This window comes from Dendropsophus ebraccatus, chromosome 7 (assembly GCF_027789765.1).
Source record: "Dendropsophus ebraccatus isolate aDenEbr1 chromosome 7, aDenEbr1.pat, whole genome shotgun sequence".
Lineage (NCBI taxonomy): Eukaryota > Metazoa > Chordata > Amphibia > Anura > Hylidae > Dendropsophus > Dendropsophus ebraccatus.
This window is the reverse complement of record NC_091460.1, coordinates 146,788,641-146,815,681: the sequence shown is the minus strand read 5'-3', so window position 1 is coordinate 146,815,681 and position 27,041 is coordinate 146,788,641. Positions and strand designations below refer to the sequence as shown.

At 42.6% G+C, this 27,041-nt stretch overlaps 1 protein-coding gene across 4 annotated transcripts in view; it reads left to right on the top strand.

The window, feature by feature from the left end:
* SH3D19 (SH3 domain containing 19) overlaps positions 1–27,041 on the top strand; it is an 87,632-nt gene that overhangs the window by 36,287 nt on the left and 24,304 nt on the right. For 3 of the 4 annotated variants that reach the window (XM_069978681.1, XM_069978677.1, XM_069978679.1), the window contains exons 2-7: positions 9,507–9,546; positions 11,617–11,657; positions 13,004–13,046; positions 22,641–22,776; positions 24,027–24,213; positions 24,430–25,401. In XM_069978681.1, the coding sequence (XP_069834782.1) occupies positions 9,507–9,546; positions 11,617–11,657; positions 13,004–13,046; positions 22,641–22,776; positions 24,027–24,213; positions 24,430–25,401 (1,419 nt within the window). The remainder of the gene's footprint in view (positions 1–9,506; positions 9,547–11,616; positions 11,658–13,003; positions 13,047–22,640; positions 22,777–24,026; positions 24,214–24,429; positions 25,402–27,041) is intronic. The other variant, XM_069978678.1, reaches the window with a different exon arrangement.

Here is a 27,041-nt window from a genome sequence, read left to right as displayed (position 1 = left end):
TAGCAATCAGAAACCATTCATTGTAACAAAGTGAGTGTATGTGAGCATACGATCCGCCTCTGAGCAGTGGTCGTCATCCGTACTACTAGGAGGAGTATGCTGTGTGTAAGGCCGACCATAAACCTCCATTAGCCTCCAGCTAACATCTGGCCACTGGCGTTTTTATTGGCGGGCTGCCGGTAGGCCGCAGCCACTGAGGGCGGAAGCCATAAACACAATGCGGCTGGGGTGGGTTGCAGGAAGGTCCTGATGTATTGTAAAGGTGAGCACAACTGGAGCCATAGGCTGTATCCGAGTTTTCCAGAACTCGGTTGGGCTGCATCCGACTTTCATGGAGACAGTTAGAGGCGCACAGGCCATGTTGGCGCATGCACATTTACATATCCCATACAAAGGACATGGAACCGATTTGCATAAAACAGGTCAAAGATTATTTACAGGCCAGGTGAAAAAAAAAGTTAATTTACAGCCCAGTCTGATTACTTGAAAAGCACATAAATATCTGTGGCAAAAAAGAGGTAACACTGCCAGATCGCATGTATTTTTGTAAAGAACAACTTGCAGACAGCTGCCCCTACATATAACAATGGTGTTACTGCATCAGAGTAAGCCCTGTACTTACAGATTCGGGCAATGTTCACACTACATAAAAAACACGGTCGTATTTCATAACTTATTCGTTATTTGCGCAAATATGCCCGTTGTTATGAAATACGGCCATGTTTTTTACATAGTGTGAACCCGGCCTCAGCTTATGAGCTTATAAATACCCTGCCTCATTGTGCCTCAATTTACCCGTTTTATATATATATTGGGGTCTGGAATGCGTGTGTGTGTGTGTATATATGTATATATATATATATATATATATATATATATGGGTTATGAAGGGGGAGATTTGTCAAACATGGTGTAAAGTGAAACTGGCCCAGTCGCCCCCGGCAACCAATCAGATTCCACCTTTGATTTCTCAGATTGTTTCATAAAAATGAAAGGTGGAATCTGATTGGTTCCTGGGGGCAACTGGGCCAGTTCTACTTTACATCAGCTATCTCCCTAATATCTTCCCGAAATATAAATATAAATATATATATACACACACACACACCATGGGGAAGATTTATCAAACATGGTGTAAAGTGACACTGGCTCAGTCGCCCCCGGAAACCAATCAGATTCCACCTCTCATTCCTCACAGACTCTTTGGAAAATGAGAGGTGGAATCTGATTGGTTGCCGGGGGCGACTGAGCCGGTGTCACTTTACACCATGTCTGATAAATCTCCCCTAATAACCCTATTACACCTACTGTCCACCTTCCTTTGGACCCCTCTGTATACAGTGAGACCTCGGTGGATTATAAGCATAACTCATTCCGGGAACCTGCTTGTAATCCGAATCACTTGTATATCAGAGCTGATTTTCCCATAAGAAATAGTTGAAATGCAGACAGATACCACAACCCCAAAATAAGGTGGGTAAGATGTTCTGTATTAATAAAGAAGACTGTATCAGTAAGGAAGGGGTTAATCAGCTAACTCTCTGCCTCCACACACAACCCCCCAGGTGGCTGCAGACCTGCTGGTGCTAGTGGCGGCTATCGGTGATGGGGTAATTCAGGGGTCAGAGGTCAAACACCATCCAGCTCCATGTGTAGGTAAGATGGAGGCGACTTGTGCGTGGCGACCGCGGGAGATGTCCGGACCAGGCCCTGCTCACTGCTTGGGTTACGCCTGGGCACGTAGGATCTCGGCTGCCTGAACACCAGAGTAGGAGGGCGCCGCAGCCTCACTCGCACTCAGTCCTCCGGCAGCAGGGAGAGGAGATAAGGCCAAGCTGCTCGCTTCCACAGGAGGATCTCTGGAGGAGAAAAGCCTTTTTGAGGCACACGTTTTCCCATTGACGTGGGTTGGAACATGTGTTGGTTAATTACAAGTGTTTTCCGTCAGATCTTGGCTATTGATTCTTAGATAAGTGATAGTGATGAGCTTCTTGCTCTTCAGCAGCCGTGACGTTGGTTTGTGTACCACATTGTGCTGATTCTCATGGAGGTGTCTGTAACAGGCCGCCCACTGGTTAGGCATGGCTTGGCTGGCATCGTTGCTCTGAGTTCTGATGCCGCTCTAGCTTTTCAGTGAGATCCCGGCAGATCCGTTCATCCTCCTCTTTGTTCTAGGCGGCCGCTTTTGTTTTTGTTAATCCGCTCAATGGTGTGATGTCCGGGTCCCGTGCCAGCCGGAAGGCTCTCTAGTGGTCTGCAGGGCTGAATATAGTCAGCATGGCCGGCTGCTGGGGGAGACTGCTGCACGCAAGCCTGGCTAGTAGTAAAAACTTACTAAAAATAATGGCTTATTACCCCCCTGACTATCGCTGTGCACTCGGTCAGTCAGGTCTAAGCAGATAATATACAGAAGACATATATATATATATATATATATATATATATATATATATATATATATATATATATATATATATATATATATAGTGTGCGTGGCTCCTAAGAGGCTGCTGATGATTCTGCTAGAACAAAGCTCCACTCCTTAGGCCTAATTCACACGGCTGCTGTTCTGTCCCCAATTGTGGACAGAACATAAAACTGTTATTCAATGGCCCTGTTCACACATCTATACGTGTATACGAGGATCCGTGTCACAAAAAAACTGAAATTTTGTAATGCAGACTGTTTTTTGCGGCACAGATCGCTGCAGTTAACGTAGTGCGCAGTGAAGCACGGAGCACTACAGATGCACATTTATAGTGCGGGCCGTGGGTCGGCGGTCACGGACTGCACTATGGGTGTGTGAATATAGCCTTATTTTTTTTTTTTTTAATTTATATTTATTTATGAAAAATTTCCATAATTATGCCAAATACAGAAAAGACATTTCAGCAAACATAACTGCCTGCCCGTATAACAAATATTTTAATACATAAACCCCCACCCCCACCCCCACCCACCCTGGACAGAAAGAGTGAGAAAAAAAAAAAAAAACAAAGGACTTTAAATATACTATCCCTCCTGAACCCATTTTCCCCAGAAACACTGAAATTTATAAGCGCCATTATTTTTCCTTACATACCAAACTCGTTCATAGGACATGATTTTATTAACCAGATTAATCCATTCTGAGACAGAGGGAGGAGTAGCTGTTATCCAATTTCTAAGAATAACTAACCTAGCGTAAAAAAGCGCCCTTATAATTAATTTCTCATGTCTCTTGATACCACTAGAGTCCCCCAGGATTAGAGTAAGCGGATCCCTGGGAATCTTCAATTGAAGCCTGCGGTCAAGTGTATCGCAGACGTCTTTCCAATACTCCCCAACGCTGTGACAGGACCAAAGCAAATGCACAATATCAGCATTTTCCAATTCACATTTGGGACATTGAGCTTTTTCTGAAATACCTATTCTACCCCATTGTCTAGGGGAGTAATAAACACAATGTAACAATTTAAACTGAATAAATTTATGGGCTTCACAAAGGGATACCCTATTTAGATTTCCAAGGATCCGCTCACGCCCCTCCTCACCTATATCGCCCAAGAAGCCGCTCCACCTGGACCAACATTTGTCTGTCGCTTTGCAGGGAACCTCCATAATCAGGGATTTATATATGAATGAAAGGGACTTCTTGCCTGCCGGATCAGCAACCAAATTATTAAACAAAACCGAACTACAAATTTTAAAACCGAGTGCCTCCCCAGAGTGAATTTTTGCAAATTCTAATTGTTTATAGAAAAACCAGTGAGAAGTGTCCAAACCATATATCTCCTTAAGTACCTGAAACTTAATAAGTGATCCATTTTCAAATATCTGACCAACCCGAGTAATGCCTTTCCCTATCCAAAAAGAAGAACTAGGGATATTGAGAAAAGAGTGCAAAAAAGAGTTATTCCAAATAGGAGTGAGATAAGTGCTCCCCACTATCCCACATATATTTTTAATATATACCCAAACCTTATTAATAAGCAAACAAAATTGGATCCTCTTAAAGGTTCCTTCCAACAGATTTCCCGACTCCAACAACTCAAACCAGTTATCATGTTTACTCAAAAACAATAATTGTGCAAACACCACATAATTAGTTCCCTTAAGAATACGTGAAAGATGTGCAGCAACAAAATAAAGCCGAAGATTCGGCATGCCAAAGCCACCCCTACAACTTGGAGCGGCGAAGGCAGAATACTTCAGCCTAACCCGCTTCCTGCCCCATATCAAACTCCCAAGCTTCACTTCGATCCGACGGATCCAGGCATTGCTAATCCAGATTGGAGCGGCTCCAAAGAAGAACAGCAGCTGAGGTAAAACTACCAATTTTATGATTGCAGCTCTATCAACCATGGTAAGCGGTAGCCTAGTCCAGATTTTAATACGCTTGTCTAGATTCCGCTCAAATGGTGACAGATTGGCAGGCCCAAGTTTCCCTGGGTCTCTAGTGATAAGCACCCCTAGGTACTCTAATGCATCCGATTTCTTAAGAATCCTAACTTTCCCTAACTTTTCCTTTTATAAAGAAAATTAAATCGGAACCTAGATCAGTGTCGGATCATTCTCCGATTTTACTGGAGGTCGAATTTGTTACAAATGAAAGGACCCGCAGTCCATTTCGGATGAACCCACACTGGTTTAGTGTTCTTGAAAAAAATAAAGAGTTCTGTAGTGAAATATCATGGTTCTGGTCCGTCAATAAGACATCCACTCCGGTTATAATTGCCTGGGACGCGCTGAAAGCATACATGAGAGGTATTTTTTTTAGAGATATCCTGGTTAAGAAGAGAGATTTTAGAAAAAAGGAACAGGTTGCGTTGGAGGAGGTAGAGATGGAAAAATTACGGTATGAGCAAAATGACTCACAGGAGTCCTGGCTGGCGTTACAAACTGCCCAAAAGAACTATGAGACTCTTCTGAGAGAAAAAGCCCAGCATAGAATTTTTTTCCAGGGCCAGAGTAACTTTACTGCAGGGGGAAAACCCAATAAGATCCTGGCGAATATTCTTAAGGGTAATTTAGAGAAGTCCCCCCTCAGAGCATTGAAAACGCAGGGAGGGGTAATGGTAAATACCGATTTGGAGATTGAGGATGAGATTGTCTCCTTTTTTTCCAAACTCTATCAGTCGGAGGCCTCCCCTAATACTGAGGAGCAATCATTATTTTTGAGTAAGCTGGACTTACCAGTTTTATCCTCGGAGCAGAAGGAGGCTCTGTGCGGAGATATTACCCTGGCGGAGCTCGGTGAGGCGCTCGGCTCTTTTGTTGGCAATTCCTCCCCTGGTTCGGATGGACTGCCGTTACAGTTCTATAGGGAATTATCTGGTGTCGTCTTGCCCATTCTTCTGGATGTTTTTAATGAATCCTTGAAGGGAGGGAGGCTACCTCAGTCTATGAGAGAAGCTCACATAGTATTAATTAAAAAAAGGGGAAAGGATCCTGTTGAGATATCATCTTATCGCCCAATATCTCTCCTTAATACTGACGTTAAATTACTAGCTAAGATTCTGGCTCGGAGGTTAAACTCCGTTATTTCCAGCATTATTGGGGAAGAACAGGGAGGCTTTATGCCGCACAAAACTGTTCATGATAACATCTTAAAGGTATTCGCTTCCATTCAGTCGGACTGCCCTGGGCCCCGCTCCATCCTGTCACTCGATGCTACTAAGGCGTTTGACAGGGTGGAGTGGGGTTTTCTTTGGTCAGTTCTTGAAAAAATGGGGGTTAGTGGTTCCTTTTTAGACTGGGTCAAGTTGCTGTACTCTGACCCCATGGCTAGATTGATTATTAACGGCTCTCTTTCCCGTTCTTTCAGCTTGTCTAGAGGAACCCGTCAAGGGTGTCCTCTCTCCCCTTTACTATTTGCAGTCTATATGGAGCCTCTGGCGGAATGGGTAAGACGACATGCGGAATTCCAGGGCTTTGGCCTTGGTGGCGACTCGAGTAAAATCCTACTCTATGCGGATGATGTTCTGTTGTTCATGAGAGAGCCGGTGAGAGCTCTTCCGGGGTTTGTCTCCGCCTTAGAGGATTATGGTCGCTTTTCAGGTTTGGAGATTAATTGGGGGAAGTCTTGCCTGTTCCCATTAGATGAAGAAATAGAAGACCCCATAGTGAATATAGCCTTATACTTCAGGGATCTGCTAATGTCTCATTCATCCAAACGTTATTTTACACTGTACATATAGTTATAATACACATAGAAAGTCGCCATGTAGATACATTGATTTACTAATACTGATCCTGAGTCCTGTATTTAAAGGGGTTGTTCACCAAAAAACTTTCAAATCAACTACTTCCATAAAGTGCCAGAGATTTGTAATTTACTTCTAATAAAAAAAAAATTAAAGGGGTAATTAAGGGGTAAAAAAGGGGTTTTTAAATCAACTGGTGTTAGAAAGTTATACAGATTAGCAATTTACTTTTAATAAAAAATGTCCAGTCTTCCAGTACTTATGAACTGCTGTATGTCCTGCAGGAAGTGGTGTATTCTCTCCAGTCTGACACAGTGCTCTCTGCTGCCACCTCTGTCCATGTCAGGAACTGTCCAGAGCAGCAGCAAATCCCCATAGAAAACCTCTCCTGCTCTGGACAGTCCCTGACATGGACAGAGGTGGCAGCAGAGAGCAGTGTGTCAGACTGGAGAGAATACACCACTTCCTGCAGGACATACAGCAGCTGATACTGGAAGACTGGAGATTTTTGAATAGAAGTAAATTACAAATCTCTGGCACTTTTTGGCACTAGTGGATTTGAAATAATTTTTTTTGTGAACATGATCTGCCCCCCCAAAAAACGAAAGTGTACTCTTTTCAATCCTAAATATCTGCAAGATAAAAGGAACTTTAATGTGAGGCCATGTTTCGGTATATGGTTGATTTTTGGTGTATATTTGGTAAAGCACACCGCTACTCCCAACCTGTTTCTGATTTTCCTTTATCTCGCTGTGTCTATGACTAGTATACGCCTCTTTACAAATTTCCCTTTTTTTTTTTTTTTCTTTTATGTTTCTATGAGCCAATGAGTCTTCTCATTTTAGTGGCACTTGTTATTCCGGTCTGTTGTATATCATGAGGTTTTGTATACTTGTGCATTGTCGTCCCAGTGTTGCAGCGGTCACTTAATATATCAGACTCTCGGTAGGATGGATCTGTCTGCCTGGAATCCCTTTAGCTGGTTGACCTTTCTTCAGCCGGTAGATTTGCTGTAATCCAGCACTGGCTTCCCACGTGTGTAATGGTTGATCTTATGCCGGATTCCACGTCTGTCCGTTCTTTCCCTGGTTATGAGACTCGCTTCAAATTGCATTGAGGACTATTAGTGACTAATACAGGAATGGTGCCCGGGTGCTGGTATTTCTGAAGGTTTCCTAGAATTGGGTTTTCATTTCGTTGTGTGTGTGTGTGTGTGTGTGTGTGTGTGTGTGTGTGTGTGTGTGTGTGTGTGAGCATATGTGTGTGTGTGAGTGTCTGTGTGTGAGTGTCTGTGTGTGAGTGTCTGTGTGAGTGTCTGTGTGAGTGTCTGTGTGAGTGTCTGTGTGAGTGTCTGTGTGTGAGTGTCTGTGTGTGAGTGTCTGTGTGTGAGTGTCTGTGTGTGAGTGTCTGTGTGTGAGTGTCTGTGTGTGAGCATATGTGTGTGTGTCTGTGTGTGTGTCTGTGTGTGAGCATATGTGTGTCTGTGTGTGAGTGTGTGAGTGTCTGTCTGTGCCTGTGTGTGTGTGTCTGTGTGTAAAATAACAACATACTCCCGCTGTCCAGGCCACCCCCATCACCGCTGACTTCCCCTAATGACGCGCTCTTCCAGTTCTCCTGATGAGAGGCAGGCTTGCATGAGGATAATACACTGAGGTAACAGGGCAGGCTGAAGAACCGGTGTTGGACTGTGAGGCGACTATAGTGTATTTTATTAATTCCATGGAGGACAGATATGGCCGCCCATCTGCACGGCTCTCACTGACCATCTGCTTCTCAGCACTATTTCATACTAACATCAGGAGTTGGTTACGATTTGCATGAAGTTTACATGTCGCTGAGGGTTTCCTCCCCGTGCTTTAGCTTTCTGACACCCTAGATTAATACTCATGGGTTAATTGTCTTCCCGTGAATTGGTGGAACATGTTTTAAGAGAAACTGTTAGTTTGCCTTAAATGAGGGCAGCATAAACTAGTGACAGAAATGCTGAGCACATCGGTGTATTACTGACATCTTTCTGTTCAGCCGTTCTCCTAATATGCAGGAGAATAGGATTCTTGCCACACCCCTCCCCCGCCCTCCAGCTGCTGATTAACAGGTGACTGCCTACACACAGCATGGACAGATAACTGCCAATCAGCAGCTGGTGGGTGGAGTTTTCTGCTTCTCATGAATATCCAGGACTACTGAGCTCATGCACATAATGGAGAGGACTACTTATTGTGAATGTTATTCAGGAGGAGATCTCTGGATCAGCTGCACAGAACAATGTAAGTGATCCATCATCCTGCTCAGCTTCTCTGTCACTAGTTTATGTTACCCTGAGATAGGACGCCATACACCTGCTGACCCTGAGATAGGAAGCCATAGCCTGCTAGAGTCTCTTTACAATCTATTTTCTGACTCTTCGTGTGATTGTAGATCCCTCCTTTACATCTGACAGTCCCCTATATTACTGGCCCCCATTACTTCTTCCCGCTCCTCACTATCTAATGTTTATTAATACTTTGTGTATAATAAATCTGATTGTGCAAGCCGCCCCCATGACCCTGAACGTCTCTGACGGGAATGATGGAATTTCTTCCTTGTGCTTTGTCAGCTTATACGACATTACATGTTTCATAGCTACATTTCTTATTTGTACAAACTGTTATAAGAAAAATAACTTAAAGGGGTAGTCCGGCGCTCGAGCCGGGGAGGAGGTGGCTGAACCTAACTACTTCCACCCACCTCGGTCGCTGACTGGCTTAGTGGGGATGACTAGTCAGGACCTGGCTCCCCGCTCAGATCAGGAAGCGGTCGGGGAAATGTCGGGCACGGACTACCCCTTTAAAGGCCACTTGATAGATATTTTCTGCTGGAGTTCTTCTTTATATCCTTTATTTCAGTTGTGCTCATTATCCTACCGGGCAGTGGGCAATTGCTTTTTTTTTTACTGAAATAAAGCGATGGATGGTGGATACAGAACTATTACAGCTATCTGTGAGACAACTGCAATATAACAGTGTAAGCAGTCTGACACAGTGCTCTCTGCTGCCTCCTCTGTCCATGTCAGGAACTGTCCAGAGCAGCAGCAAATCCCCATAGAAAACCTCTCCTGCTCTGGACAGTTCCTGACATGGACAGAGGTGGCAGCAGAGAGCACTGTGTCAGACTGGAGAGAATACACCACTTCCTGCATCACATACAGCAGCTGATGAAGTATGGATAAACTTGAGATTGAATCCAGTCCTATTTTATAATGTCACCATTTTTGCCTGAATATTAAATACTTGTTATATTTCTCTCCTTTACAATAATTTTCTCCCCGTCTCTTTATTGCAGAACGTCCAGAAAGGAATAAGCCCGAGCACCGGTTCCCTGGGTAAGTGCTGATTCCCAGTCTATTACTTGTTTTACGTACTTGTTTAAAGGAATACTCCACTCAAACATACCTTTTGATATGTTGCTACCCATGGTCACACTAACAATTCTGCTGCTTTATGCTGAAGATACAAAAATCTGTGTGTGAGCTTTTCTCTCCATCTCCCCTCCTCCCCCCTCCCTTCTGAGACAGCTGTTGTTTTCAAGTCCCTGGCAGGCTGTATCTGCAACATTTTAGCTGCTTTGTAGTGTTGTGAGGGTTAATCACAGTGAGTTCTTTAGCAACTTGACCTTAGATTAACCCTCCCGGAATTACAAAGAAGCTACAATGTTGCAGATACAGCCAGCCAGGGACTTGTTTACATCAGCCGTCCGAGAAGGGAGGGGGAATAGGGGGAGACAGAGATAAAAGCTCATACACAGATTTTTGTGTCTTCAGCAGAAAGCAGCAGCTTAGAACTGGGGGAAGGAGACTAAATAGATAATAACGTATGGAGGGAATTGTTAGTCTCACTATGGGCAGCAACATGTCAGAAGTTATCTTTGAGTGGAGTACCCCTTTAAGTATTTATTTATTGATAGTTTGTATGTTTTATACATTATATTAGCACACTATGTGGGCACGGTTGTAGCACATTGCTGCTGTCGTCCGGATGGGACTGGCTCCTGCAGTTTTTTATGACTTTGTCCACTGCTGTAACATTGATGTCATTCTAAAAGCCTGAAGAGCTGGGTGTGTCCGACATTTTCAGGAAAGATCTATACAGGCTGACTTTAAGCAATCTGTAATTGAGAACATGTGTGGAAAATACATATTTCCTGTTCTAGCACCAAACCTTAGTTTTACATCATCTTCCCCCGACCGAGCTGCTTAATTGGTTATTCTGCAAGTATTGTCCTGCTGGCCAGGTAGGCAAATCCCTCCTGGGTTCAGTCTCAGTCATTGACAGTCGTCTCACCTGCTGATAGTTCCCCCGTAAGGTAATAGATGTTACTCTGATACAGGAGCAGGTAGAAGAACATGTAGCTCTGTGTGTTTTTGTAGCATGTTTGGTGAGTGCGTGTATGTTTGTACTCTGTTCGGTGAGTGTGTGTATGTTTGTATCATGGTTGGTGAGTGTGTGTATGTTTGTATCATGGTTGGTGAGTGTGTGTATATTTGTATCATGGTTGGTGAGTGTGTTTATGTTTTGTACTGTTTGGTGAGTGTGTGTATGTTTTGTAATCTGGTGAGTGTGTGTATGTTTGTATCATGGTTGGTGAGTGTGTGTATGTTTTGTACTCTGTTTGGTGAGTGTGTGTATATTTTGTACTCTGGTGAGTGTGTGCATGTTTGTAGCATGGTTGGTGAGTGTGTGTATGTTTGTAGCATGGTTGGTGAGTGTGTGTATGTGTGTACTCTGGTCAGTGCGTGTATGTTTGTACTCTGTTCGATGAGTGCATGTATGTTTGTACTCTGGTGAGGGTGTATGTGTGTTCTCTGGTGAGTGTGTGTATGTTTTGTACTGTTTGGTGAGTGTGTGTATATTTTGTACTCTGGTGAGTGCGTGTATGTTTGTATCATGGTTGGTGAGTGTGTGTATGTTTGTAGCATGGTTGGTGAGTGCGTGTATTTTTGTACTTGTGTATGTTTGTAATCTGTTCGGACTCTCCTGGGACCCGTCATCCGGAGACTTCACCAGCACATAAACAGATCCAGACGCCTCCAGATAATTCTCCAGAGTCGCAGGACTGAGGTTCACATGTAACACAGCGGCCGTCTATCAGTCTCCATTGATCTCTGTTGGTTTGTGGCGGCTTCTTACCTTCTGCTTAGCGCTTCCTCTCCTTCCTATGGAGCGGCTGCTCTGTCATCGTTCTGGATCCTATTAGAGGGGCGGGCTGGGGGGGGGATTACTTTACAGGCTGGAATAAACAAAGAAAATTGGCCTTAGATTTTGGAGCTGCCCGTTCTTTCTTTCTTTCGCTGATGGCGTGCAGGCAGAGGCAGCTGCTGGGGCAAGATGGGTGGTTTTTGTGTTTTTTTTTTTTTTTTCGTTTGAAGTAACTCTCCTGTCGTCCTGTTTTGCAGACAAGGACCCCTGTCATCCATAAGAGCCGTCATTAAGAGAAGTAAGTTCTGATTCATTTCTTCTTGCCTGTTATGTAGTTTATAGTTTTCACTGATTTCCTAAAGTTTGTTTTTTCACCTACAACTTTTTTTCAGCTGAAGAACATGTGTAAATGTGCAGATTATATATATATATATATATATATATATATATATATATGTATACATAAAATTACAGTCACCCCTTCCACCTTATTGACTGGATTGGCACTTAAAGTGAATGGGCCATCGGCTACATCACTGCGCTTTTTTTTTTTACCTTACTCAGTCAGCGACAGTGCAGGGATGCCGCAGTAGTTTTATATTTGTATTTTTTAATTGCCTCCAGCTTCCTGCACTGGGGGCCGATCTTTTTGGGAGCTCAGACCAGCCCCGAGTGTGGCAACCTCCTCCCCCTCTATGATGCTGCTCCACTGACTCTAGGGGAGGAGATATGGCCACAGTGGGGATTGTGGGCCACCCCCAGTGCTCCAGGGACGGCCGATGCTCCTGAAAAGACCGGCGCCAAGCGGGACAACTGGAAGGCAATTAAAAGAAGGAACACGCCACCGGTCCATTGGCTTTAAAGGGGTAGTCCACCAAAAAAAAATTTCTTTCAAATCAACTGGTGCCATAAAGTGCCAGAGATTTGTAATTCACATCTATTAAAAAATCTCAAGTCTTCCAGTACTTATCAGCTGCTGTGTGTCCAGCAGGAAGTGGTGTTTTCTTTCCTGTCTGACACAGTGCTCTCTGTTGCCTCCTCTGTCCATGTCAGGAACTGTCCAAAACAGGAGCAAATCCCCATAGAAAATCTCTCCTGCTGTCCAGACTGGAAATAATACAACTTCCTGTTGGGCATACAGCAGCTGATAAGTACTGGAAGGCTTGAGATTTTTTAATAGAATTAAATTACAAATCTCTGGCACTTCATGGCAGCAGTTGATTTGAAAGAAATTTTTTTTGGTGCACTACCCCTTTAACCCCTTGGTGGCGTGCGATTCCCCAATCCATTTACTTAGTGATCAAAAAGTGCTCTGCCCAATCCTAGAGAGAACTGTGCGGGAGTCCCCTTTATCCTTTACCGTACTCTGATATCATCAATTAACCCCTTAACTACAATAGAGAATGAGGGAAGCTGGCATTGACCATTCTATTGTTCTTAACTCTTCTTCTTCCACCCGGGATCCTATGTAAGCCCCCCTACACTAGTCCCCTACACTAGCTCACCGTGCCTGCTAGTTTATAGCTATACTATATTATACTCTATTATACTTTACATAATGTTTTTTAGACCTGAATTGTATTGTCTTCTACTTCTCAGCTTTAAACTTTTATCATGATGTAAAATCCCAATTCTCTCTTTCAGCCTCCAGAACCGCTGGGCAGAGCGAGCAGCAGAGGGACAGAAGGTATTGCTCTCCGCTTTTTCTATGTTCCGTGTCATCTCGGACACTTTTATTAGTCATTTGGCTTTTGTATGTTTTTATCCGATTCAAAAAAACTGTATTCTATAAGTACCACGTCAGATCATTGAATAGTATACAGTGTATACATAACAGGATGCTGCTGCGCTATATACCTGCCTATGTGTACATATAGGGGGAGATTTATGAAATGTACACAAGATTCGCCCTTCTCCCTGGCGTACGCCTGCCGTATGCCCTGCTTTCCCGATGGGTGGGCTGGGGGGCTTGGGGGGGGGGGGAGGACTTCTCCCACGTCTCATTTATCATGACTTATGCCTGCTCGCAGACGTAAATCATGATCCAAATCTACAACTGCTGGAAGCAGGCGGCAGGTTCATGCAACTCTTAGTGAATCCTGCCGGGGAAAAGGGAGCGGGGCCTAATATAAGACCGGTGTACTTCTAGGCGGGTCTTCATAAATCCCCCACCTCCCATAGAGTATACGCTATATACTACTGAAGTGGATATAAACGCGTATGGATGCAAAAACCAGATGCTCCAGTATTGCCGCACTGCATGATCTGCCTCCGATCTCCATGCATTATAATGAATGACGGATTGCACCATATACTTGCTGGATATGTAAAACAACTCAGCCTCAGTGAATAGAAAACACTATGTTTTCTGGCCTACTCCTACATTGTGCCTGCAGCCAGGGTTGTTGTTCGGCTTTCTCCTGCTCTCCACACGGGAAAGAATCCACCACTTCCTGCAGGACATACAGCAGCTTAGAAGTACTGGAAGACTGGAGATTCTTAAATCTCTATAACTTTATGAAACCAGTTCATTTGAAAAAAAAATACCCCTCCAAGGATTTCTGAAGTTATGAGTTATAGTTAATTATATGTTAAACTGACCCAAAAATTATAGACCTAGAGAATTCCCTGCGCTGTGCAATGTGTACTAGTGTCCCTGGACGCTATAGATGTCAGGGGATGAAGTGTTCATCAGTATAAGCAGGGGGAGTACATAGGCCGCTCTTCTAATGGGGATGGAATCCTGTGACTTCCTCCAGGTCTGGGATCTGCCCGCTGCTGACTCACATCGCCTCACTTCTTCCAATACGTTACACACAGCGCTCAGCGGACTTCAGTATAATTAGGAAACTGCGCTGTGTACGAGATATATTGTGTGTGTATTACTGTTCTGTGACACTTACACATACATATACATACATACATACATACATACATACACACATACATACATATACACACACACACACACACACACACACACACATACACACACACATACATACATACATATACACACACACACACACACACATACACACACACACACACACGTACATACATACATACACACACACACACACGTACATACACACACATATATGCATACATACATACACATGCACACACGTACATGCATACACACACATATATGAATACACACACACACACACATACATATACACACACACCACGTCCTGGTCATCAGATAGTATCCAGTGTAGTTCGCAGCTAGAGATCTGTCTGTAACTCTGTGGAGCGTTGTGTCTTCTTCCTCTTTCTTGGCAGGAGCCATTGTTTGCGCTTCCCTTGTGTACTATTCATTTTTGTAAACTTGTAGCCAAGAGTGGAGGGAGCAGATTTCTATTGTTTGTTGTGAATTATAGTAACAATATGCCAGCAGTAGAATTACTGACAACAATAGTGATCTGCTATTGTCTCTGAACAAGTGACTTTAAAGGGGTGGTTTACCATTATTATTTTTTATTATTATTTCAAATGAACTGGTGCCAGAAAGTGCCAGAGATTTGTAATTTGCTTCTGTTTAAAAAAAAAAATCTTGAGTTTTTCAGTACTTACCAGCTGCTATTTGTAAATTACAAATCTCTGGAACTTTCTGGGAAATGTTTTTTTTGGTAAACAACCCCTTTAAGCTCTCTTCTTATCTACTGTGTGGCTTCTGCTTAGAGCGGATGTCCCGATGCTGTAACAGATTTGCTGTATATGATTTAGCTAAACCTTAGCAGATGCCCCCGTGGGGTTGTCCTGTCAGTGGTATTTATTGCTGCATGTTTCCGGAGGCTGCAGTCACACCTTGTCCTACTATGCGGCCTGGCTCCATGCTTGGTTACATTGTTTCCTGCGGTTGCACTAATCCTCTTGGCTGTTGTGCTTTTTTGGAACGCTGCTTTTCTGGTGTTTTTACTTTATTTGCATCAGGATTTTATGTTTTCTGTTTAGCAATCATAATCATTTAAAGTGATTGTTCACCACTAAATTTCTCCTTCAAATCAACTGGTACCAGAAAGTGCCAGAGATTTGTAACTTCCTTTATTAAAAAAATCTCCAGTCTTCCAGTACTTATCAGCTGCTGCATGTCCTGCGGGAAGTGGTATTTTTTCCATTGTGGAAAGCAGGACAGGTTTTCTATGGGGATTTGCTGCTGCTCTGGACAGTTCCTGACATGGACAGAGGTGGCAGCAGAGAGCACTGTGTCAGACTGGAGAGAATACACCGCTTCCTGCTGGACATACAGCAGCTGATAAGTACTAGAAGAACCGAGATTTTCTAATGGAAGTAAATTACAAATCTCTGTCACTCCTGTGTCTGTATCATATAGTGACTGGCTGCAGAATGCGGAGAGCTGCGGGTTTATAGACCTGGCTCTGTTGGGGAGATGTGAGCAGTAACCCCTTTGTTTTTCCAGCACTAATCGAGAACACTTGTCCCACCTCATCCGTCCGATCACTTCTAGAGATGGAACAATGTTGCATTTCTAGTTCTTTTATTATAACTCTGTGGGTGGCTACAATGTAACATCTCGCTGCAACAACGTGACGGAACAAACGGAGGGAACACAGATCCAGAGCGGCGGACGCTGATCAAGAAGCCTGAACCGAGATGAGGAGAACCGAGCCAAACTAAGGAGTCAAAAGTGTGAGACTTAAAGCTCTGTTACACCAAGCTGTTATCGGCCACATTGGGCCAGTTATCGGCCGTTAATCCCTTGGTGTAATAGGTCCTGTTAAAAGGCAACAAAATGGTAAATCTACAATAACAGAATGTAACCTGCCGGGTATATACATATATCTATCTGCCTGGTATATACATACATCTATCTGCCTGGTATATACATATATCTATCTGCCTGGTATATACATATATCTATCTGCCTGGTATATACATACATCTATCTGCCTGGTATATACATACATCTATCTGCCTGGTATATACATATATCTATCTGCCTGGTATATACATATATCTATCTGCCTGGTATATACATATATCTATCTGCCTGGTATATACATATATCTATCTGCCTGGTATATACATATATCTATCTGCCTGGTATATACATATATCTATCTGCCTGGTATATACATATATCTATCTGCCTGGTGTATACATATATCTATCTGCCTGGTGTATACATATATCTATCTGCCTGGTGTATACATCTATCTATCTGCCTGGTATATACATATATCTATCTGCCTGGTATATACATACATATATACATATATCTGCCTGGTATATACATATATCTATCTGCCTGGTGTATACATATATCTATCTGCCTGGTGTATACATCTATCTATCTGCCTGGTATATACATCTATCTATCTGCCTGGTATATACATATATCTATCTGCCTGGTATATACATACATCTATCTGCCGGGTATATACATATATACATATATCTGCCTGGTATATACATATACCTATCCTAAGATAATAAGAAGGTAAATACTAATAGGGCCGACTAGATGGACGGGGTGGGGGGCGGGCTTTATCTGCCGACAATCTGCTATGTTTCTATGAATCATTCTGTATCACATGTGTGAGTGGCAGTGTATGTATATATGGCAGTGTATGTGTATATGGCATTGTATGTGTATGTGGCAGTGTATGTATATATGGCAGTGTATGTGTATATGGCAGTGTATGTATATATGGCAGTGTATGTGTATATGGCAGTGTATGTATATGTGGCAGTGTATGTATATATGGCAGTGTATGTATATATGGCAGTGTATGTGTATATGGCAGTGTATGTATATATGGCAGTGTATGTGTATGTGGCAGTGTATGTATATATGGCAGTGTATGTATATATGGCAGTGTATGTATATATGGCAGTGTATGTATATATGGCACCAGTGTATGTGTATATGGCAGTGTATGTATATGTGGCAGTGTATGTATATGTGGCAGTGTATGTATATGTGGCAGTGTATGTGTATATGGCAGTGTATGTATATGTGGCAGTGTATGTGTGTATGGCAGTGTATGTATATGTGGCAGTGTATGTATATATGGCAGTGTATGTATATGTGGCAGTGTATGTGTGTATGGCAGTGTATGTATATGTGGCAGTGTATGTATATGTGGCAGTGTATGTGTATGTGGCAGTGTATGTGTATGTGGCAGTGTATGTATATATGGCAGTGTGTGTATATATGGCAGTGTATGTATATGGCTGTGTATATGGCAGTGTATGTGTATATGGCAGTGTATGTGTATGTGGCAGTGTATGTGTATATGGCAGTGTATGTATATGTGGCAGTGTATGTGTATGTGGCAGTATGTGTATGTGGCAGTGTATGTATGTGGCAGTGTATGTGTATATGGCAGTGTATGTATATGTGGCAGTGTATGTATATGTGGCAGTGTATGTATATGTGGCAGTGTATGTATATGGCAGTGTATGTATATGTGGCAGTGTATGTATATATGGCAGTATATGTATATATGGCAGTGTATGTGTATGTGGCAGTGTATGTATATGTGGCAGTGTATGTATATGTGGCAGTGTATGTATATGTGGCAGTGTATGTATATGTGGCAGTGTATGTGTATATGGCAGTGTATGTATATGGCAGTGTATGTGTATGTGTATATGTGGCAGTGTATGTATATATGGCAGTGTATGTGTATATGGCAGTGTATGTGTATATGGCAGTGTATGTGTATGTGGCAGTGTATGTATATGTGGCAGTGTATGTATATGTGGCAGTGTATGTATATGTGGCAGTGTATGTATATATGGCAGTGTATGTGTATATGGCAGTGTATGTATATGTGGCAGTGTATGTGTATATGGCAGTGTATGTGTATATGGCAGTGTATGTATATGTGGCAGTGTATGTATATGTGGCAGTGTATGTGTATATGGCAGTGTATGTATATATGGCAGTGTATGTATATGTGGCAGTGTATGTGTATGTGGCAGTGTATGTGTATGTGGCAGTGTATGTATATATGGCAGTGTGTGTATATATGGCAGTGTATGTATATGGCAGTGTATGTGGCAGTGTATGTGTATATGGCAGTGTATGTATATGTGGCAGTGTATGTATGTGGCAGTGTATGTATGTGGCAGTGTATGTGTATATGGCAGTGTATGTATATGTGGCAGTGTATGTATATGTGGCAGTGTATGTGTATATGGCAGTGTATGTATATGTGGCAGTGTATGTATATATGGCAGTGTATGTATATATGGCAGTGTATGTATATGTGTATGTGTATATGTGGCAGTGTATGTATATATGGCAGTGTATGTGTATATGGCAGTGTATGTGTATATGGCAGTGTATGTGTATGTGGCAGTGTATGTGGCAGTGTATGTATATGTGGCAGTGTATGTGGCAGTGTATGTATATGTGGCAGTGTATGTGGCAGTGTATGTATATGTGGCAGTGTATGTGTATGTGGCAGTGTATGTATATGTGGCAGTGTATGTGGCAGTGTATGTATATGTGGCAGTGTATGTGGCAGTGTATGTATATGTGGCAGTGTATGTGGCAGTGTATGTATATGTGTATGTATATGTGTATGTGTATATGTGGCAGTGTATGTATATATGGCAGTGTATGTGTATATGGCAGTGTATGTATATGTGGCAGTGTATGTGTATATGGCAGTGTATGTGTATATGGCAGTGTATGTATATGTGGCAGTGTATGTATATGTGGCAGTGTATGTGTATATGGCAGTGTATGTGTATATGGCAGTGTATGTATATATGGCAGTGTATGTATATGTGGCAGTGTATGTATATGTGGCAGTGTATGTGTATGTGGCAGTGTATGTATATGTGGCAGTGTATGTGTATATGGCAGTGTATGTATATATGGCAGTGTATGTATATGTGGCAGTGTATGTGTATATGGCAGTGTATGTATATATGGCAGTGTATGTGGCAGTGTGTGTATATGGCAGTGTATGTATATATGGCAGTGTATGTGTATGTGGCAGTGTATGTGTATATGGCAGTGTATGTATATGTGGCAGTGTATGTGTATATGGCAGTGTATGTATATATGGCAGTGTATGTATATATGGCAGTGTATGTATATGTGTATGTGTATATGTGGCAGTGTATGTATATATGGCAGTGTATGTGTATATGGCAGTGTATGTATATATGGCAGTGTATGTATATGTGTATGTGTATATGTGGCAGTGTATGTATATATGGCAGTGTATGTGTATATGGCAGTGTATGTATATGTGGCAGTGTATGTATATATGGCAGTGTATGTGTATATGGCAGTGTATGTATATGTGGCAGTGTATGTATATGTGGCAGTGTATGTATATGTGGCAGTGTATGTATATGTGGCAGTGTATGTATATGTGGCAGTGTATGTATATGGCAGTGTATGTATATGTGGCAGTGTATGTATATATGGCAGTGTATGTATATATGGCAGTGTATGTATATGTGGCAGTGTATGTATATGTGGCAGTGTATGTATATGTGGCAGTGTATGTATATGTGGCAGTGTATGTATATGTGGCAGTGTATGTATATGTGGCAGTGTATGTATATGTGGCAGTGTATGTATATGTGGCAGTGTATGTGTATGTGTATGTGGCAGTGTATGTGTATGTGGCAGTGTATGTATATATGGCAGTGTGTGTATATATGGCAGTGTATGTGTATGTGGCAGTGTGTATATGTGGCAGTGTATGTGTATGTGGCAGTGTATGTGTATGTGGCAGTGTATATGTATATGGCAGTGTATGTATATATGGCAGTGTATGTGTATATGGCAGTGTGTGTATATATGGCAGTGTATGTATATGTGGCAGTGTATGTATATATGGCAGTGTGTGTATATATGGCAGTGTATGTATATGTGGCAGTGTATGTATATGTGACAGTGTATGTATATGTGGCAGTGTATGTATATGTGGCAGTGTATGTATATGTGGCAGTGTGTGTATATATGGCAGTGTATGTGTATATGTGGCAGTGTATGTGGCAGTGTATGTATATGTGGCAGTGTATGTATATGTGACAGTGTATGTATATGTGGCAGTGTATGTATATGTGGCAGTGTATGTATATGTGGCAGTGTATGTGGCAGTGTATGTATATGTGGCAGTGTATGTATATGTGGCAGTGTATGTATATGTGGCAGTGTATGTATATATGGCAGTGTATGTGTATATGTGGCAGTGTATGTGTATATGGCAGTGTATATGGCAGTGTATGTATATGTGGCAGTGTATGTATATATGGCAGTGTATGTGTATATGGCAGTGTATATGGCAGTGTATATGGCAGTGTATGTGTCAGTGTATGTGAACCTTTGCATTGAGTATCTGGTATTACCCCATTGTATGTCAATAACTGCATCTAAATGTTTTTGGTTAATGTTATTTGTTCCTGCCCATCGGCTCGGGATCAGCTCAGAATAATTTCAGCCAATTCCTCCCATTATAACTAGTTTTTATTTGGAGTAAAGTTACACTGAGCCGACAGGCCTGTGAATAGCGTCTCATATTCCAGCTCAGATATATGTTTTCTGTATAGATAATACGGAAGCCGTAGTATAGACATATGCTGGGTATACATGGAGCCGTTATCGGGCGAATTTTCGTGATAACAATCGAATTCGAACGATAATCGTACGTGTAAACGCGGCGAACGATCGAAAAATCGTTCATTTTGATCTTTTAACAGGTTCATAAATCGTCGTTCGCCGATCGCAAAAAATTTGCAGATCATCCCGTGTAAACAGTCGTTGCGCAATAGTCTTCGGACATCCCCGGCTCCCCTCTTCAGCGCTGTAGAGATGAGCCGGGAAATCCTGCCCCCCCCCCCCCCCCCCCCGCACTAGCTTTATTAGTAAATACTTGTATTCCCCATTAAATAACTTTTCTGGAACATCTTTTCTTCTCGCCGTGTGATCTGCCGTTCCTCTCTTGAAATCTATATGACTCAGTAACCAGCTGGGTGTTACCAGCCGGGGGCATGTCAGGGCAAGAAATCCTCTATATATGTATTCCCATTGGAATGATATGAAACTGTTTATACTTAGGCCTGGGTCACATGATGTATGAGAAGTATGGCTTCAGTATCATGGTTAGAGGGGTTGTCCAAGCCAAAGCAAAATTCTCTCCAGGGCCGAGAGTTGTATAAAAATATTAAACGTTCTATACTCCCCTCATCCCGTCCCTGCTGTTGCTCTGATGCTGCAGGTCATCCCTTGGTCTCTTCTTTCAGGTTGAGTTCTGACCACACAGGATCTGCCTGCTCAGCCAATCAGTGACGTTGGTGGGAGACCTCCGCTGCCAGTCATTGGCTGAGCAGGCAGTACCGAGACCAGCTGAGGATCAGGAATATTGGTGCAGCAACTGTGGGGGACCAGAGGAGGTGAGTATAGGAGGTTTATTATTAAACAACCCCCCCCCAGCCCTGGAGAAAATGTTGCTTTTGTCCAGACAACCCCTTTAATGGTCCAGCGTGACCTCCGCAAACAAAATGTTTCCTTGGTGACTGTAAAAAATTGTTTTATTTAACAAAAGCTAAAGGGAAAAAAATAGTGAGTGACTATTGTCTTTTCTACAAACAATTGCTTAGATTGGGTGTTTGTGGATGCCAATGAATGTGTCATTGGGGTCAAGAGGGATATTGGGGTTAAAGGGGTACTCCGGGGAAATGTTTTTTTTTTCTTTCAAATCACCTGGATTCAGAAAGTTATAGAGATTTGTAATTAATTTACTTCTATTTAAAAATCTCAAGTATTCCCATACTTATCAGCTGCTGTATGTCCTGCCGGAAGTGGTGTATTCTTTCCAGTCTGACACAGTGCTCTCTGCTGCCACCTCTGTCCATCTCAGGAACTGTCCAGAGCAGCAGCAAATCCCCATAAAAAAACTCTCCTGCTCTGGACAGTTCCTGACATGGACAGAGGTGGCAGCAGAGAGCACTGTGTCAGACTGGAGAGAATACACCACTTCCTGCAGGGCATACAGCAGCTGATAAGTACTGGAAGAATGGAAATTTTCAAATGGAAGTAAATTACACATCTGTTTAACTTTCTGAAACTAGTTGATTTGAAGGAAAAAAAATTCTGCTGGAGTACCCCTTTAATTTCTGCGATGCCTGAATTTTTAGGTTTTAAATGAAGTGAGCTTTCATTCCTGAAAACCATTTTCTATTAGCCGGCTGTCCTGGTGACTCTTGGTGATATTCTTCCGACATGTATATGTGATGTGCTTTAGTGTCTGTTATTTCATATGATTTCTCCTTCCTCCAGACGCCCTGAGATCACCATTGTTGCTGCTGAGCCCATTGGTCCAGGATCTTGGTTCCATGGTGGCCCCCCAGGGGGTTTAGGGTTCCCTCCACCACCCCCACCCCAGTGGAGACCTAGTGACACCCACCCCCCGGAGGTAAGCGTCAGTCTATTACATTATACATCTGTTCTCCTTTTTCCACTCCTCCTCATGGTTCACCAGTTTAAAGTCTACATTGCCAGATGACATGTTATTAGTTTGTACGATTTTTGTGCCTTTATAAACTGAATATTTTTAACTTGCCGATGTTGTTTCCCGTTTTCTATTTTTAAAGCAAGTCGAAGTTTGCACTGTACGGGTATGTTTACACTGAGCAAATAGGGCGGAATTGACATGTCAATTCTTAGTGCGGAGGCCCGCGAGCCCTCCCATGGAGATGAGGTCTGAAGCAGGTGGAATTCCGCTCCATTTGCTCAGTGAGAACATACCCTAAAAGATGAGACTGTTGTAGTAAATATGGCCATCAAAATGTTTGCACACAGTACCTTGGCTCAGTTTTCCACTAAAAAGACAGTTTTTAAAAATATTTTGTTTTATTGAACTCCATAGAAAAAGTACTGGGTTCACACTACGTTTTTTTCATCCGTTTTTACAACAAATAGCTGCAAGAACGATTGCATCCTTTTTTTTTTTTTTTAGCGTATACAAAAAATGTGGTCGACCAGAAAGCATCTTTTTTTTTTTTTTTTTTATTATGGAAGACATTGGAAAAACAGATCAAAATGGATTCACAGTAATTAGTTTTTTCTTCTGTTTTTTTTTTTTTTGTTTTTTTTTATATATATAAAAATGGATGAAATAAAATGAATGGAATAAACATAGTGTGAACCCAGCCTTACAAATACATAAAAAATAATAACATTTGTTGTAGTAAAAAATATATGTACTAAAAAAAAAAAATACAAAAGGCAGATAAAATAGTAAAAAATTTTAAAAAAAATTTACATAAAAAACAATATTTTTTTTAATTGCATAAACTGCAGAAAATGCACTTGGCCTAATGTGCATGAAATATATTGAAGTGGGTTCAATATTGTTTGCTGGTTGTTTGACACGCTGGCTGCGTTGTGCAAGGTCTGTTACTGATACTGGTTAGTAAACAATGTGGCGCTTGAGAAATCGTAAATAGTTATAAGTATATAGAGAGGAACCAATCCCATGTGGTTTTCGGGGAGTGCTATAGAAGGGGGGATCTGTGGATGTCGTTCCCCTCCTGATTTTAGCGGCATGAACAGCCAGGTTATGGGTTATAGCCTTTCTGCATCTCTCAGCTGGATAAATTCATATTCTACATAAACTTTTTTGTTTAACCAAAGCAGATGACTTTTTTTTTTTTTTGCGTTCAGCAGCCGCCATCCTATGAGCAAGTAATTAAGGAGATCACACAAGTCCAGGTAGCCACAAGCAATTCTAATGTTGAGCCCAGACGGACGACCACATGTGCAACCCAGACGGACTTTCACCTTGAAGATGACTACACGGGGTCGGGCAATAATGTAATCCCAGTCACTTGTGATCAAGCCACATCTACAGGTAGGTTACATGGTTACAGATAGCGCCGATATTTTCTGTATATTGAGGTGTGTAACATTCCTGGGATATTTACTCGCCTCTGGTAATGGAAATGACTGTGTTTCTTCTATGTAATTTATAAAGAAAGAAACTTTTGGTCCAGTTAACTTCGTGGATAAAACTTCTATCTGATCACGTACGATGTTTGTAATTCTTCTTCTGTGCTTTAATTCCCAGTTCAAAGGACGAACGAGAGATCGCGCCAGTCACTCCCTTTTGTGACCAACAATGTTCAGGACAGTGCCATCCAGATAGCGGTCAGTAATACTGCAGGGACCAGCGTCCGATATGAAGAACCCCAGATCACCAGATACCCAGTGCCAAGGCCACGGACAAAGTCCAACCTTAAACCTGTAGTAAACAACAATCTAAGTATCTATCAAGGTAGCAGCGAGCTCTTCTTCCAGGGTTCCGCAGAAGGAGAACTTCATCCCAGCCAGCCACCTTCTGGTTTTGATGATAATTTTCTGGGGGACTTATTAGAAATGAACAATATGAGCCATGAAAGAAGCCAAAACAGTATTGTGTCAAGGATTAAAGCCTTCGAGTCTCAAGGTGAAAGTTCGGAACATTCAAAAAGACCAGAAGTTGCACCGAGATCCATTAACACTAGGGGTGCTGTCACCACGAAGCCTGTAGTAGCTCCCAAACCAATATCCAACAGAATATCTGGCGATTGGGACCCTGGTAAAGACAACAAGCCAAAATTTACAGCAAGAGAAGGGCCCGTCCCATCCAGTCTGCAGGATTCTAGTGGCGTGACCAAACCAGACCTGCCAAAGAAACCAAAGCCGAATCTCTCAAAAAGCAACAGCAATGAGTTCCCTGATGGTCTGCTGGGGATGTCTACAAGCAGTAAGGAGCCTGAGAGAAAAGTCCCGGTTCCTGCTCCCCGGCCTCTGCTGCCTAAGAAATCCATTCAGACGGACAACCTTGTCTCTGCACCCGGGGGAGCCAAACCCTTCGTTCCTGCCCCGAAATTCTCCGTAGCTTCTCAAGCCAAAGCATTTAATGCCGTAGAAGCCCCCATAGCCAGAGTGGTACAGAGCAAGTCGGTGGGGGACCTGGACCTGATCAGCTTTGATGATGATGTTTTAACTCCGGTCATGCCTAGTCCAGATGTTATCGGGGATTCAAAGGCTAATGTTGGTAAGAATCGATAAGCCGGCAATCGTTGTATATGGGACATTTTGCTTCTGCTTTGGGTGCCGGGTACTAGATTCAATCTTGGCATAAATTGACCACATATTCTGCGGCTTAGTAGCAGCAATAACTCCCAGCTCTTGTCTCATAAGTTAGAAGATGTATTGGACTAGTTAAAAAAAATAAGTTTTGTGCATGGTCACTATACAAAGAGTTAGGCAGCTTCCTAGTCGTTTCTGTGCAGAAATCATTCAGTGGTTCGGATGGGTTTTCTGGGCATGAAGAATATTCTAAAGACAAACTTTGCAACAATTAGAATCGTAGGCCCTAATGAAATCATCTGCTCGAGATAAAAACTGCAGTCATTGGCAGTCATAAAAACAGCAAGCAATGGCAGCTCAGGTTTCCTTTTACCAGAGTTTGTTAAAGGGGTACCCTGTACATTCATACTATTGAATCCCCCGCAAAAAGCTCTGACCGACAATTTTGAGACTGACTCCTCTTGGCAGTGACAGCTCGCTTCATTCTAGCTGCTGATTGACAGGTGACTGCCTATACACAGCATAGATAGATAACTGCTAGAGATGAGTGAACCTGGAGCATGCTGGAGTCCACCCGAACCCGAACTTTCGGCATTTGATTAGCGGTGGCTGCTGAACTTGGATAAAGCCCTAAGGCTATGTGGAAAACATGGATATAGTCATTGGCTGTATCCATGTTCTCCAGACAACCTTAGGGCTTTATCCAAGTTCAGCAGCCACCGCTAATAAAATGCCGAAAGTTCGGGTTCGGATGGACTCAACCCTGAACCCGGTTCGCTCATTTCTAATAACTGCCAATCATCAGCTGGTGGGCGGAATTTTCTGGTGCTCATGAATATCCAGGACTACTGGGCTCATGCACATAATGGAGAGGACTACTTATTGTCCATGTTATTCAGGAGGAGATCTCTGGATCAGCTGCATAGAACAATGTAAGTGATCCATCATTCTGTTCAGCTTCTCTGTCACTAGTTTATGCTACCCTGAGATAGGACGCCATAATCCTACTGACCCTGAGATAGGACGCCATAATCCTACTGACCCTGAGATAGGACCCAATAATCCTACTGACCCTGAGATAGGACCCAATAATCCTACTGACCCTGAGATAGGACCCAATAATCCTACTGACCCTGAGATAGGACCCAATAATCCTACTGACCCTGAGATAGGACCCCATAATCTTACTGACCCTGAGATAGGACCCCATAATCCTACTGACCCTGAGATAGGACCCCATAATCCTACTGACCCTGAGATAGGACCCCATAATCCTACTGACCCTGAGATAGGACCCCATAATCCTACTGACCCTGAGATAGGACCCCATAATCCTACTGACCCTGAGATAGGACCCAATAATCCTACTGACCCTGAGATAGGACCCAATAATCCTACTGACCCTGAGATAGGACCCAATAATCCTACTGACCCTGAGATAGGACGCCATAATCCTACTGACCCTGAGATAGGACCCAATAATCCTACTGACCCTGAGATAGGACCCAATAATCCTACTGACCCTGAGATAGGACCCAATAATCCTACTGACCCTGAGATAGGACCCAATAATCCTACTGACCCTGAGATAGGACCCAATAATCC